Genomic DNA, 15,148 nt, shown 5'->3' with positions numbered 1-15,148 from the left:
GAGGAGAGGGGGGGAAAATGAAATATGAAGAGACGATATTGATTTTGCCATCTCCTCTACATGAAATGAGTGATCGCTGGTCCATTAAGACAGTAGCTGTACAAGTCGGCTGGGTGGCTATCTATTTATCTATCTACAGTTGCATAGCTAGCTAGCTAGCTAACCCTCGATCTGAAACGTGGTGCGCACGCCCATGGCGGCGAGCTCGACATCGAGATAGCGCAAGACGCCTGGGACATTGACGACGGTGGTGTTGTCGCCGCCGACGAACTTGCGCCCGGCGCCATCCTCCCAGACGAGCATCTTGCTGTCAGCAAAAACGGCCGGGCGAGCACAGGCGCGACAGCGCACCATGCCGCTGGGCTCGACGCGACCGCCCTTCCGGCCGAGGGTGAATTGGTTGGGGACCATCATGGTGCTCAAGAAACTGCCGCACGAGCGACAGACCCAGGCACGCTGCTTGTCGCTGCAATCCATCAGCCGGTCCTGGAGCAGGTACGCGCAGCCGTGGGCGATGAGCGAGTCGCGCTCCATTTCGCCCACACGGATACCGCCGCCTTTGCTCCGGCCCTTGATGGGCTGCCCGTGCAGCGCATTGACCGGCCCGGTCGTCCGCACCTGGAACTTGTCGCTGACCATGTGCCGCAGCCGCTGGTAATACACGACGCCGATGTAGATGTCGGCCGCAAACTGCTTGCCCGTGATGCCGCTGTACATGGGCTCGTTGCCGTAGAAGTTGTACCCGGCCTGCCGGAGCTGGTCGCCAAAGAAGTCGCCTGCCGTGTTGTCCTCGTCAAAGGAGAAGGGTGTACAATCCTGCGCGAGGCCGTGCAGCGCGCCCGATTTGCCCGCAAGTGACTCGACAAACATGCCGATCGTCATTCGGGACGGGAACGCGTGCGGGTTGATGATGACATCGGGTTGGATCCCGGATTCGCTGAACGGCATGTCTTCACTGGGCCACAGCATCGAACACACACCCTTTTGGCCGTGCCGCGACGAGAACTTGTCCCCGATGATCGGCCTTCGCGGAATTCGGTATTTGATGCTGATGGCTTGACACGGCTGATCGCCGGTCTCGGAGCCAATGAGTCTGATTTGGTCGATGTATGCTTCTTCGGAGTCCTTGTACTTGAAATATTTGGTGTTGCCATCCAGATTCTTCAGCTTGCCTTCCGACGGATCGAACATGACGTTGTGATATGCTAGCACTATCGAGCCTTCGCCGACTTTGGTCCCGACAGGAGGCAGGCCATCCGGGTCGAGACTTGAAAGAGCTTCCTCGGACGGGTTGGGGTCGCCTTCAGCAAACCCGAACAGAGACTTGATCTCAGTTTTGGATCGACTGCTCCGTGACTTTTCGTTCAATTCATAAACCTTCGTCTTATAGATGACACCATCCCCAAAACCTCGCTCGTGAGCGGATTTATTGATGATCATGGCGTCATCCATGTCATACCCAGTATAAGAAATCACAGCCACCACCGCATTCATTCCATTGGGGAAACTGTCCAATCCATACTCGTTGTAAAGTGGCGGCCTGACCACTGGGGTCTGTCCGGTTTGTAAAAGGTAGGCTTTGTTATCTGTCCGGCACATCATGTTAGATGAAGGCGTACCCATGGCTTGCTTGCTCATTTGGCACTGGTACATGTTTCGGGGAGACTGGTTGAAATCGGAGAATGGCGTCATATTGGCCAGGATGGATAGGATGTTGGTAGGCTTAAATTCGATGTGCGTAGTCAAGTTCGGGATGATATCTGCGTCCACACAGGCAATGTTCATGTATTGTTGTTCGAACGGCCCGACATAGTCGAGCTTGTCGGAGGGGATATATTTGACGGGACGGAGCATGCGTGACGGGTCGGTGAATAGGTACAGCCCAGGGTAAAGACCTCCATTCGAGGTCGGTACATAGCCAATTTCGAGCTCCGTAGGAATGTTGTGTTCGCCACCGACCTTCCAATGCCGCAGGAGTTGGGAAATCTCCTTTGCCCGCTTTGCAGGGGAGTAACCCAAGATGCGGCCGTCCAACTGAACCGACAGGCTATTCTCGACATCCATCGCAGGCACAGACGAAAGACCAAATTGACTGATCGCCTTCTCGATGCCAGACGTGTCGATTCTCTTAATTTGGACCTGACATTGATGGGCTAGGTGATTTAATAGTCCGCATGGGGAACCATCTGGGGTATGGACCGGACAAAGAAAGCCCCAGCTTTCGGGTAGTAGTTTGCGCACCGTAGTTGTCTTCAACTGTGCAAAGAAGGTTCCTCGGTGAATACATCTGAAATGGCTGATGAATCGATAGAAGTTAATCTTTTCAGCGACGATCGTGAAGCCCGATGTTTGGGACAGGTCGAGCCCGGTCTGACTGACCAAGTTGCCGGTGGACAGAAAATATTCTAGCCTGCCGGCCAGATTTTCATTTGACCTCCGCACGATTTTGGGAAGAAAGTCGGCATCAAAGCTGGCATCTGCAAATGTTGCGCCATTTTTCGTCCTGAGCCACTCTCGAGCAGCTCCTCCAACAGCCATCAGCCAATCGTGTATGCTCTCCTTAAGGATCATTCCATAGAGGAAACCTCCGAGCAGAATTTCCTGATTTGACACGGCGTCGGGGTTGTCAAGGGCACAGTCGCCTGCCGCCAGAGCATACAGCTTTCTGATCATGAACAGAATCAGCTGAAACTTGTCATTATTCTGAGCCGGGGTCACGTCGACATTGCCGAGATGCGGGAGCACAATCTTCCTCAGGAAATCTTCGCCCACTTTTTCGTCTGGCACGGTTATGGGATTGCCGAGAACAGGCCGGAACTTGTCGCCCAGATAGGCCAGTGTTTGGGCTCTTGTCTTCAAGTTATATGCCTTGTACGTCCGCAGAAGAAGCTCGGTTCGGTCGGAGACAAAGGAACTGGGGGTGGTAGGCCCAGACGACGAGCCGATGATGCCTTCGGCGATCTCCCGGTCATTTGTGTCGACCAAGGCCTTGAGAATCATGACCACTGGAACCAGAAACTCATTTTTCCTCCACGAAAACCGGAAGGTGACGTTCCCGTCGGTCAAGTAGTGAAGAACATTGGTTTGCGAGGTCTGGTCGGGACGGACAGAGCGAATCTGAATGCCGAATTTGGAAAAGGTCGGGCCTCTTCCAGTGAAGGCATTCCGAGCAATGGCCATGGGATAGTTTCGCCTGGACGCAATCAACATGCGTATCAGCTTCTCATTTCCATTCACGATGAAGTAGCCACCCAATTCTTCCGATTCCTCTTTATGGCGAACCATCTCTGCAGGAGAGAATTTTTCCAGATGACATTTGTTTGATCGTAGCATGATGGGCATCTGCCCGACATCGCGCACCGACTCTTTCCAGTCTCCATTGTTGATCCTGTATTGCAGCCTCGCTCTGAGCTTCCCTCGGTAGGTGGCATGTCGTTCTCGACACTCAGAGGGATAGATGTTTCGATCTTGGAGGCTGAATTTGTTGGACGCCGGCAGCACGGCTTTGTCAAGGATGACCTCGGTCACTCTCAAATCCAGCTTGTTCCGGCGGATGGTGCGGCTGGGATTTCGAAGGTCTCCATCCACAACCGTGTGCACACCGATATCCTTCAATCCTGCGTCGATCAATTTCTCGTCCCAGAGTGCATTGAACGACTCGATGTGTGGTTTCACAGCAGCCTGAAGGGCTGGGAAGGCGCTGCGATCTTTGGGCGTGTTTCGGAAGAGTTTGTGTCGTCGCACCGTATCGTACTCCACCGACCATTTTGTGCTGGTCTGAGTCGTGGTGGACGACATGGCGGAGGCGGAGGAATCAGTCACCCTATTGCAACCACAGCCTGGAGAGCCACAGGGACCGTGTCTTTACTAACGTCCTCCACGCTTCGACAGCGCCGGCGTCGCTGGTATTCTTGCTGTTGGAACAATTGAATTCAAACTTGAACATCCGCAGGACCGCAGGAAGACAAACTGCGAAAAAGTTTCTGGTGTCTTATCGATAACAGGTGTCCATAATGAGTTAGTGCAAGACATATATGCTGCTGCTTTAACACCCGGATGGATCGTCGTATTTCGGAGAAGCTCCAATCTGAGATACACATGATGGAAGCTGGACTTGCAATCATATCGTGAAAGCTATTTATGTAGGATGCGTGATGGGTGGTCATTAATCAATTCATCACTATCTTCAGTCTCATGGGTTACGTGCTCGGTGCTCACGCCCGAAATCTGGCGTGCCCATGTTCTGCACTGTCAGCACCAATGGTTCTTCTTCTCAGCAGCTTTGGCACCACCAAATCCTCAGGTTCTCTCATGTCGATGAGCTCATACGAGATATTGCCACGCCAATATAACATCCGACAGAGTCTCAAGCTCTCGACCTGGGGAAACACACCTGGCAACACCTCCCCAAGGGATCTCATCCTGCCCCGCTCTTGTCGAAGGCTTCGGTGTAGTATGGTCGTACTTGACACCGGGGCCGTCCTCGCAGCCCACATGATCGGCCTGTTGTGTGTCGGCTTGGACAATGGCGTGGTGAAGTAGAATTCGACTTGTTTCAAATTGGGCAGTTCGCCTGCGCGTCCGACCCGTTCCTTCAGCACTTCTTGAGAGCCATGTTGGCCCAGATCAAACAGCTCGTAGGACAGTTTGTCAGTCAGCTGGTAGCGCAGTCTGGTTATTTTGTGGCTCAGGAGTGAATGGAGGAGGAGAGCACGTAGATCACAAACAGTGGCCCCTGACAGGGACGACATGTACGGGACTGCTCTCGGAGGAATTGCGCAGAGAGTGAGGGAAATGTCTCGAGCTTGAGGGAATACGGATTGAAGTTGTGACAGCAGCCGGTCCGGAGCAGCAGGAAGGTAAATCTTGGCCTTGAGGCGGGCAGACGAAAGGCCGGATTGCTGCTCTGCCATGGGGATACCGATGTCAAGACGGCGAACGAGCTTTCGGTGCGGAAGCCGTGATGGCAGTACCAAGAAGCCCGGTTGAGCATAGAGAACGATGGTGGCCCGCAGATACATGAGTTGCACTGCTTCGGCGTGGACTTTCCGACACACGAGCAAGACAGGCGAGCAGGCGAGCGTCTTTGCCCGGTCCAGTTCTACCCATGATTGCTTCGGGCTGAGATAGATGTAACGATCCAGCGGGAGCAGCACATATGTGAGGATGATCTGCCGCACTTCTACAGGAAGCTCCAAGAAGCGGCTGCGTGGTGTCGATGGTTTGCCTTTGATCTTCATCTTCTAACCTTCGACATGCAGATGGGAGATGGAGTAAGAATCTCGAGTAGGAGGGATCACAGTTCAGATTGATAGATGATAGACCATGGTTGCAGTCTACTAGGAGCCCGTAGTCTTCTGTGGAAATATGAGAAGACGAGAGAATGGGCGGCAACGCTGCAGCCTGATACAGTACCTGAGTAATATTACCTTGGTAGTAGATAAGGTACCTTACGTACGTTAGGTAGGTACCTAGCTCAAGATAACCGTAAAGGATCTCGGGCCAAGCCGCATGTACCAAAGAGCCGGTAATGTTTGTAAAGACGTCAATATTAAGCTGCACTGCACTCAATCTGAAGTTACAGGTGCCGGTCTGACGGATCTTTGCACCTTTGTGTTGCAATTCCGGTATTCTGTCTCACACCGATTCCGTCCAGTGCCAGGCAACCTCACCATCCTGACCATCTCGACCTACCTTAATTACCAATCTTCCGTGGGTGGAAACAAACAAATTACAGAGTGCACCAATCCTATTGAGCTTGCAGCCTCTAGAAGAAGAGAGCCTCACTGGCTTGACTCACTCCTAGGTCAACACCCCGCCGTACACTCGGTACTTGATGCATCCGTCAATCTGGGGTCCTCGGTCAGCTGCTCCATCTCGTGGTACCCGCCTCCTACGCGTGAATCGGACCAAACTCCAACGTCAAGGACCAGCCGCTCCCTTGGCAGCCAGAGCTTGAGAGCGGCCGAGAAGGAGACACGATACTCGATCGTACCTTACATGGCCAGGAGAGATGCCTCTTTCACGTGACTTCATCAATATCACGTGGTCAGAGTGTGGTCTGTTGCTGTTGATTGGCTGCCGCGCTCTCCCAGTAACAGTTACGTGATCGCTTGTCGTCCTTCTCGGCCGGCGTTGAGGAGCCTCGACACCATTAGGCTTCGAAGCTTTGGCAGAGGACAATGGCGACAGACAGCAAGTTGGGGCCCTGGGTCCAATGCTTAGAAATTGCTGTCGCAATGACGAATATACATAAACCCGCTCAAGGCCACCCAGGTTTCTTCCGGAAGTGACAAGCAAAGCTGAACAAACAGAATCGACCAACTTCCGCTTCTACAGTTTTAACCGACACCTATAACTGCCTTCTATTTCCGCCAGCTTCAGCTTAACTCGACAACATTGAATCCCTGACCGAGCAACCTCCCAAAATGTCGTCCTCTCTGCAACCAATCACTCTCTACGCCCACGGTGGGAGTCCCAAGTAAGTGACCACACCTATTTGCACACACACAGAGAGAGAGGAAGAGAGAGAGGGAGAGAGAGAAGAAGAGAGGGAGAAACCATTTCGCTTGTTCTGAACCTGAAACTAACCGAAGCTATCTTCTTTCTTTTCCATCTAGTCCGCTCAAAGTGGCCATCATTCTCGAGGAACTGTCGGTCCCATACAAGATTGTGAACCTCAGCTCGGCCGAGCTGAAGCAGGAGCCGTACACGACCATCAACCCGAACGGCCGGGTGCCGGCCATCGAGGACCCCAACACCGGCATCTCGCTGTGGGAGTCCGGCGCCATCATCCAGTACCTGGTCGAGCGGTACGACGGCGACGGCCGGATCTCGACCACGACCGTGCCGGAGAAATACCAGCTCAACCAGTGGCTGCAGTTCCAGGTCTCCGGCCAGGGCCCGTACTTCGGCCAGGCCTGGTGGTTTCTGTACTTCCACCCGGAGCCGCTGCCCAGCGCGCAGGAGCGGTACATCAACGAGGTCGAGCGCGTCACCGCCGTGCTGGACTCCTGGCTCCAGTCGCACCCGTTCTTGGTCGGCCAGAAACTCACCTACGCCGACCTCAGCTTCGTGCCCTACGCCAACGCCGTGCTCCACACCTCCGCCGTCTCGAGGAACGGAAAGCTCTTCGAGGCCGGCAAGTACGCCGCCTACTCCCGCTGGCTGCATGTCTTGCTGGCCAGGCCCTCGGTCAAGAAGATCTTGGCCCAGTTTCCTCCGACTGAACGCTGATTGGGCCGGTGGGGCGTGTCCCATGTCCCAGGTCAATCTTTTACGCCATATACGAACATAGGTCCATCTTCTCCTTGTTCTACCTGAGGAGGGCGCATCTGCATCCATATGAGTAGCCCATTTGCCAGTACGGCTACGTATATGGCCACGGATATTAGGTAGATAGGGAGCCCACCAGTATTAGATTCTACAAACCTTACCCCCTTTGGGCAGGCCTAAGCCTTAGCCCCTTTTTAAGTACAGCCTCGTAATCCCCCTTAATTTGCAAGACCAAATCCCGAGCATGGAGCACATGCCAGCGTCTCGCTGCTGCATAGCAAATGGGAAAACAAACATCTGGTATTAATTCGGCTTTTTATACGCTGCACAACTAAAAGGATATAGAGAGAAAAAGAAACGAACGTGCCAAAAGACAACACACGCCCCCCAGTATGCTGAGACAAGCCCATCTGTTCCAAAGACGAATCCCAAAACTCAATACCCTCATGAACCGTCGAGTATCAGAGGCATGATAGGGAACCCCCGGTCGCCGCACCATTGATTATCCTTGACTTCCTCATGCACCGGTCAAGTACTTGACCAGCTGTTCCCTCTCGCTGGTGGGCACAAGGCTCAATACCTCTCGCACCCCCTTCAACCCTCCTTCCTTGTTACCCATCAACAATTCAGCAACCTTCTTGCTGGTAGCGTCGCTCTTGACCGCATCAATCTTGGCATACACCTCCTTTCTGTGGCTCTCATACCACTCTGCCACCTTGCGGTCATCGTTCTCAAATTCCACATCCAGCAGGCCAGACCAGTGTTTCAGCAAGGCCAGGTTATGCTCCCTCGTAGACAAGGGGTTGGTAGGGACAGAGGCGCCACCAGCCGCGACACTGCTGCCGAGCTTCTTGAGTAGGACTTCTTCAGATAGCCTTCTTCGGAGACGCCAGTAAAAGAATCGTCGCGCATTCTGCCATTTCAATGGCATGCGGATCGTACCCTTGGCTTTCATGCGTCCAGCACGATCGTGAAGGTCGGCAAATTGCAGAGCAATTTGCTGGTAGACAGGCCCAAGAAGTTGCTCGCGTTCCGTCATCTTGGCCTTGATCTCATTCAGTTGTTCAGGAGTGAGATCCTTGCGAAGCGATTGGGTTTTCAGCTCTCCATAAGTGGGATCCAGGCGAGCTATGGTCTCAAGCTGCTTCTCGCGACGATACTTGATACCAACAATACCTTCTGGCTCCAGGACACCACCACGAGATTCCTCGTCAGCGTACATCTCCATTTGTTCAGGGTTGATGGTAGGGTCGACGACGACCTAGAAACATGTTAGTGAGTGCCGAAAATCAGGCAGCGTTTTGAGACTTACCCATGATCCACCTCGGAGTTCACCGAATGGAGGAATGTAGACGAAAACCGGCTGCTCATATTTGACGAGGGCATCCACAATGTATGATCCGTACTTGAGCACCTCGTTGTACATGTCTCGTTGACCACCAGAGAACCCACGCCAGTTGGCCAGAATCATCACTGGAAGTTGCTCGCCATAGTTGAAGTCTTTGAGAGCTTGTGCAGTCTTGAAGGCGGAATTGGGGTACCAGACACCGCCAGCTTCCTGAACAACCTGCTCCATCGAGTCGGCATTGGCAGGATCGGCGGGAATGACGTTCTCGACAGTGCGGGTCTCGACCGCAATGACACCCATAGGGATGCCACCCAGACGAGCACGACCGATAACAACGGTGCGTGCCCAACCACCGAGAGCCTCCTGGAAAGAATCCTTGTCAAACAGACCAGGCAAGAAGCCTTCCTCATCTTGCTTGCCACCAATGAGATGTCTGACATCATAAGGCTGTCGCGGAGGATAGAAGCCGGTATCACGATCCCACGGATCAGCCGAGGGGCTGACTGGGACTGGCTGACCCTTCTTGTCGGGAATAAAGGACATCCAATCGACGATCTTTTCAACACCCTGGAAGTCATCGCTGGCAGTCATGTGGGAGACCCCATTCTTGTACATGATCTGAGTACCACCAAGCTGCAAGTTGGAAGTGTAGACTTCCTTGCCCAACACTTTGTTGAGGGCAGGGGCGCCGGTGAGGATGATGGGCTGACCTTCGATCTGAATGGCGCGTTGACCGAGACGGACGAGGTAGGCACCAATACCGACCGAGCGACAAGTGACGAGAGTGATGGTGAAGATATCCTCATAAGCCTTGGAGGTGGCACCGGCAATGAGACCAGAGCCCCGCAAGCATTCCACTCCCAATCCATCCTTGGCGCCGACGATGGTGGTGATCTTGTGTCTTTCCTCCCCATCCTCGACAGTTTGTTCAGTGATAACTTCCTTGGTGCTCAGCTGCTTTCTCTTCTCCGGAGTCAGGTAGAGATACTTGAAGCCAGCCTCGGGGTGGTCTTCGTCATTCCATGCCACCGAAAAGTGAGGGATGAGTTCCTCGGCCATGCCGATACGGGCACCTGAATTGGCAGAGAGATAGATACGGGGGATACCTAGTTTTCGAGCGAATTCGGAGCACTTGAAGAAGAACTTATCCTCAACCGGTCCGAAGGATCCGATTTGGTAGGTGATATCGTTGGCAATTATCACAAACCGTCTGCCTCTAGGGTATTCCGGCGTTTTGGCCGTCAAAAGCCAGGCAACCATGCCGCGGCTGTTGGTACCAGGCTCGCGCGACACCTCGGTGATGTCGTCATTGTCGTCGAGGATGAGTTCGTTGTAGTCGAGGCATGTTCCGAGTTCTGGTCTCGTCTCGGCAAGGGGAGCATGCCTGGCAATGGCTTTGGCCCAGCTGTTCTGAATGGCTTGTCTGAATAACTCGGGGAAGTCGTAGACATATTGCGTGCCCATCAAATGAGCCTTGTATCGCTTGGGTTGCAGCCATTCCTTGGTAGGGTACGGGGTGGAGACGGGTCGAAGATGCATGGCGCCGACCTTGTTAGTGCTGCCACCAATACTCTCAAAGACCCAATCGCCTGTGCGAGACTTCTTCTCGACGTACGACTCAACCTGCACAACGTAGCCAGAGGTGTTCGTGATCATAACACGAAGAGGATATGGCAGTCCTGTCTCGGGATCAGTGCACAGAATCCTGATCTCTGCTCCAGTGATTCTAAGACGCAGGAATCTGCGGGAGAACCGCTCTAAGAAGCCAGCAATTTGCTCTTCGACATCTTTGGGTTGCAAGTTGAAGGTCGGTGCAAAGTTGATGAAGATGTGATTTAAGTCGGAATTGTTGTTGCCGATGATCTCGAGAGCGTCGCAGATGTCATTGACTAAACGGTCTGTCTCCGAGATCAAATAATCCGCTGTAGGAATCTCATCCTTCAGGCGACCAGGACGGACGACGGCACGAGTAAAGTAGCGCTTGTCAACCACCTTGTCTCTTTCTTCGCCCTTGCCAATGGCCTCGTAAACTTGTATGTTCCTGTTTTGGGTGAAGACAGGCTTGATCTTGAACCTCGACAATCTCCCAAGCTCGAGCTGGAAGGCAAGAGCAGGCTCGTTGTGCCGAATATCCATATCTTCTTCATAACTTGGGCCGCGGAAAGTAAAGTATCCGGGGTAAGTTCCCTCTGTGTGGCCACAGATGAAAGTAATCCGTCGTACCTTGCGGGCAAGGAGCTCTGACTTGTACTCGGCAATCAAACTGTGCAAACGGCTCAGGATCTCGTCATCGTCCAGAGATTCGATGTCACGGATAGCAATGTTGACGACGTTGGACAGTTCGTCGTCAGCCACCTCCGGCTTCTGTTGTGGTGGTGGTCTTCTCTGGTTGTCGAGCGTGGGCATGAGAAGCGGCTGGCTGGGACGTTTCTCTTTGGAAATCTTGGGAAAGGCGTCGAGGGCACGAGCAAGTGTCTCATCCACCTCATCCAAGTAATGGCAAGGCCCGATCACACCCTTCCGGGCAGGCTCGTCGTCTCCTTGTACCCTATTAAGGTACGACAGATCACTCACCGAAGTGATGCGTTTGAAGGGGTTGCCGCCCTGCTGCGAGGGAGTTGCTTGTCCAGAGGGGAAAGAGGAAGCCAACGGCAAGCCAAACTCGGATTGTCCGACCTTTCGCAGGACGAAGTCCCAGGACAGGAAGAATGGTGGCTCGAGGTCATTGTGGTATTGAATCTCTTTGATGGTGTAGGCACGGTAAGCATGGCGAATATACACTTCGAGCGCAGCAATGCCCACCCAGGGGTCGTGGTGAGCGAAGAACAAAGGGAGAACATCGAAGACAGTATAACGAGAGTCAACCACCTCTTTCAGGACATTGAGGTCGGGATCCCGGTGCTCCCAGCCGGTCTCGCCGTACTTTGATTCGACAACCGAAGATTTGAGAATGTGCTCCATCTGCGAGGCTCTCTCCTCGAGTGAGGGCAGAGCGCTAAGGATTAACAACTCACGCGCTTTCAGCGCAACCTTGGCCGTGGCACGCGACTCCAGCTCGGTGAGCTTGCGGAGGGATGATCTGAAATACTTGGCAACATTGCCGACGTTGGGTTGATTGGGTCGGTACATGTCCAAGATAGCGATGACGAGGTTATTCTTTGCCGAAACGCGAGCATGCGACAAGACTGTCCAAACAACTGTGGACAGATCGGCCTTGTTCTCTTCTCGGAGCCTCAAAATGACGTCCTCGTCTCGGTGGGTGCCCGAAGCAAACAGCCTCTCCACTTGGTAATATTGGTCGAGCAGGCCAGTGAAGACGGAAAATTCGTGAACCTTTAATCCTTCCTGGTATCTGGCAATCACCTCTTCGAGAGGTGCCAGAGTACCGCGGAGCGTCGCCCCATCGGCGGGGGACATGTTTTCCTCAACATAGCGGTTGATGGCTTTCTGCAGCTGCTTCGCGGGGAATTCAGCTCTTCGCGAGTGTGCCCGTTCCACGATATGTTCCAGCTGCGCATCCAGCTTTTGCGGAGTTCTTGAATGTAGGGCCGATGTTCTGGCCACCCACTCGCCATACGGCAGCTCGAGATCTCTCAAAACGGACACCAATTCTTTGATTGTCGAAGCCATGATAACTTGGTTGTCAAAGCCCATAAGGATGTTCTGCAAAATGCCGACAAGGAGAGCAAAGCGCTGATGGGGCTTGTTGCCAACAACCTGAGGCGGGCCCAGGTCAGGGAGCTGCCCAGTAAACGTCTCCGCAGTCTTGACTCGTGACGGGTCGTCGAGTGCCAAAATCCCCAGAATATCGCCAGCCTCCAGAGTGGATCCAGGCTGTTTGATGAATTGGACGATGCCGTCTTCCTGCGCGATGAGGGGCATGTACATTTTCATAACCTCAACTTCGGCGAAGGGCTGGCCAGCTTTGACGTGAGCGCCATTTTCGACCGTATACTTGACGAGTTTACCCGGCGATGGCGTACGAAGCTGAGTGGGGTCATTCTCCTGCTCGAGCAGGCAAGTCTTGCTGTCAACACTGAGGCGGATGGCTGTGGCTTCTTCTTTCCAGTAGATGCTATGCGATCGGCCATTCAAAAGCATCAACAAACCACCATCGGCAAGAGTCCGAACCCCCACGGAACATTTGGAGCCGTTGATAAAGATATGATAGCTGTCAAGACTGGCTCGGGTTGCGGTGAACTTGAATCTTTGGCCCTCGTAAATGAAGTCGACGGGGAAGACCGTCTTGAGCAGATCTTTGGGGGGCACTTGACCCTTCTCCAAGCCCTTGCGGTATTCGGCAATGCAGGCCTCGCTTGCAATGTGGGCTTTAGTAAGCGCGCCAGCAACGACGGCCAGCATTTGATCAGGGCGCTCGGCAGTCAACTTCTTCGAGATCAGCTCATCGAGCCAGCCGGTGGTGATGGTATTGGCTTCAAAAGCAGGAGTTTCCAGCAGTTTGATAAGATATTCAATGGTCGTTCGGAAGTCACCCCGAATGCTCAATTCCTTCAGAGCGACAACCATGTGCTTCCGAGACGCGGAACGGTTTTCACCATACGCGAAAATGTGACCGAATTGGCTGTCGGAAAAGCTGTGGATGCTGGAATTTGAGGAGACGGAGAAATAGCCCCAGACATTGGAACTCGAGCGGAAGTTCAGGTCGTGCATGGTACCGCTGGAAGGTTTGAAGCCCTCGCCAGGGTCTTCGGAGGTGATGCGGCAGGCGGTCGTATGTCCCTTTGGCCGCGGTCGTCGTTGAGTTTTCAAGCTTGCCTCGTTCTTGAAGTGGAAGTCAATCTCAGTCGCCGTGTGTGGATCCACGCCGTACAACAAACGAATGTCACGGATGCGGTGGAGAGGAATACCCATGGCAATCTGAAGCTGGGCGGCTGGCAGGTTCACACCGCTGACCATCTCGGTGGTAGGGTGTTCCACCTGGAGACGTGGATTCAACTCGAGGAAATAAAATTTGTTGTCCGCGTGGGAGTAGAGGTATTCTACCGTGCCAGCCGAGACGTACCCGACCAACTCGCCCAACCGGACGGCTGCTTGTTCCATGGAGTGGAAAGTCTCTGGGCTGGCGATCGTGACTGGAGCTTCTTCGATGATTTTCTGATGTCTCCGCTGCACCGAGCAATCTCTGCCAAAGAGAGAGATGTTGTTGCCGTACTGGTCTGCCAACAGCTGCACCTCCAGATGTCGGGCATTGCCGGCCAGTTTCATGATGAAGATGGGGGAGCCGGGAATTTCGCTCGCAGCAGCATTGTACAGAGGGACAAACTCTTCTTCGTTCTCGACTTTTCGGATACCTTTGCCGCCGCCTCCTTCGGAAGCCTTGACCATCACAGGGAAGCCGATTTTCTTCGCGGCTTCCAGACCTTCCTGGGGAGAGTGTACACACCCCAGCTCGTAGACCTCGTCTTTGACGGTGACGATACCGTGCTGATCGATTTCCACCTCGTCCACGCCTTCTCCGGACCAGGGAATGCAGGGTACTTTTGCGTGTTGTGCGACGATTGTCGAGGAGATCTTGTCACCGAGAGACCGCATGGCGGATCCCGGAGGTCCAATAAAGATGATCTTCTTGGGCGAGGCTGCTAGGGACTCTGGCAATTTCGGATTTTCCGAAGCATGACCCCAACCCGCCCAGACAGCGTGGACGTTCATGCGCTCGGCGATATCAACAATCAGCTCGACGTTTGCGTAATTGTTGTTATTGGTGCCTCCGGGTACCTGTATCCTGATCGTCAGCCGACATTCCTCTTCTCATACTGTGGTTGCTCTTGGTTGCGTACCTCAACATATTGATCAGCCATACGAATGTAGTCTGCATTTGCTTGCAAGTCTTCTGGAGTGGCCATGACGGTGAATTGGATGGCGCGCTCATCGCCAAAAGTCTCGTATGCCCATTTTCGTACGGAGCGGATCTCTTTGACCGCGGCAATACCGTTGTTTGCGATGAGCACCTAGACGGGAGGCGTTAGCTTCGCCCCGGCATCGAAAGTTTGGGCAGGGAAGAGAACTCACTGAGGTGATGACGGAGTGACCATCGTTCTCTTGAACAAAGTCCTTGACTCTGCTGGGAGGAGCATTCTCTAGTCGGTTTCCTCCAATGAAGTGGGGAGCGATTTTGTGCTTCGCCTGCCATGAGCTGGTGGTGCCATTCACCAGCGATGACTTGCGAGCTCCGTTGACGCCATTGGCACCGTTGACGGTGGGAGCCATGGCTGTCGGTTGGAGGCTATCTCATACACCTGAGAACCTTTCTCTCTGACGGTCTCGAGAGTCGCGGGAGGGGGGTTGTAGGTGTGTCAAAAAGAATAGGAGACCGGGGATACGCCTATTAAAACCGATGGCCCAAACACAGACACAGACCCCGAACGTTTATACTGAAGCTTTAGGGATGAAGAAGGAACGAACGGATCGGGAGAAAGGTCGTAAGAGGAAGTCAAGAGGAATTGCGAAAAACAGGGAGTGGTGAAGTCAGCAACATGGGAGCGGGAGCAAGACACGGAGGCGCAG

General features: G+C 53.6%; 4 protein-coding genes across 4 annotated transcripts; 1 reads left to right on the top strand and 3 right to left on the bottom strand.

Annotated features, from left to right (window-relative positions):
* Positions 1-159: 159 nt before the first annotated feature.
* Positions 160-3,798, bottom strand: A1O3_02291 (DNA-directed RNA polymerase I subunit RPA2; the record flags this gene model as incomplete). Its single annotated transcript, XM_007732432.1, has 1 exon — positions 160-3,798. The coding sequence occupies one exon, from the start codon at positions 3,796-3,798 to the stop codon at positions 160-162; it is 3,639 nt and encodes a 1,212-aa protein (XP_007730622.1).
* A 416-nt stretch (positions 3,799-4,214) lies between these two features.
* A1O3_02290 (uncharacterized protein) lies at positions 4,215-5,240 on the bottom strand (the record flags this gene model as incomplete). Its single annotated transcript, XM_007732431.1, has 1 exon — positions 4,215-5,240. One exon carries the CDS (start codon positions 5,238-5,240, stop codon positions 4,215-4,217), a length of 1,026 nt encoding a protein of 341 aa, XP_007730621.1.
* Positions 5,241-6,428: 1,188 nt separating this feature from the next.
* Positions 6,429-7,236, top strand: A1O3_02289 (glutathione S-transferase; the record flags this gene model as incomplete). Its single annotated transcript, XM_007732430.1, has 2 exons — positions 6,429-6,481; positions 6,621-7,236. The coding sequence occupies 2 exons, from the start codon at positions 6,429-6,431 to the stop codon at positions 7,234-7,236; spliced, it is 669 nt and encodes a 222-aa protein (XP_007730620.1).
* A 556-nt stretch (positions 7,237-7,792) lies between these two features.
* A1O3_02288 (acetyl-CoA carboxylase) lies at positions 7,793-14,851 on the bottom strand (the record flags this gene model as incomplete). The annotated part of the gene is made up of 4 exons (XM_007732429.1): positions 7,793-8,536; positions 8,588-14,359; positions 14,422-14,592; positions 14,654-14,851. 4 exons carry the CDS (start codon positions 14,849-14,851, stop codon positions 7,793-7,795), a joined length of 6,885 nt encoding a protein of 2,294 aa, XP_007730619.1.
* Positions 14,852-15,148: the final 297 nt, after the last annotated feature.

Source organism: Capronia epimyces, assembly GCF_000585565.1.
Source record: "Capronia epimyces CBS 606.96 chromosome Unknown aczIQ-supercont1.2, whole genome shotgun sequence".
Taxonomy (NCBI): Eukaryota; Fungi; Ascomycota; class Eurotiomycetes; order Chaetothyriales; family Herpotrichiellaceae; genus Capronia; species Capronia epimyces.
This window is presented reverse-complemented; position numbering and strand designations above follow the sequence as displayed.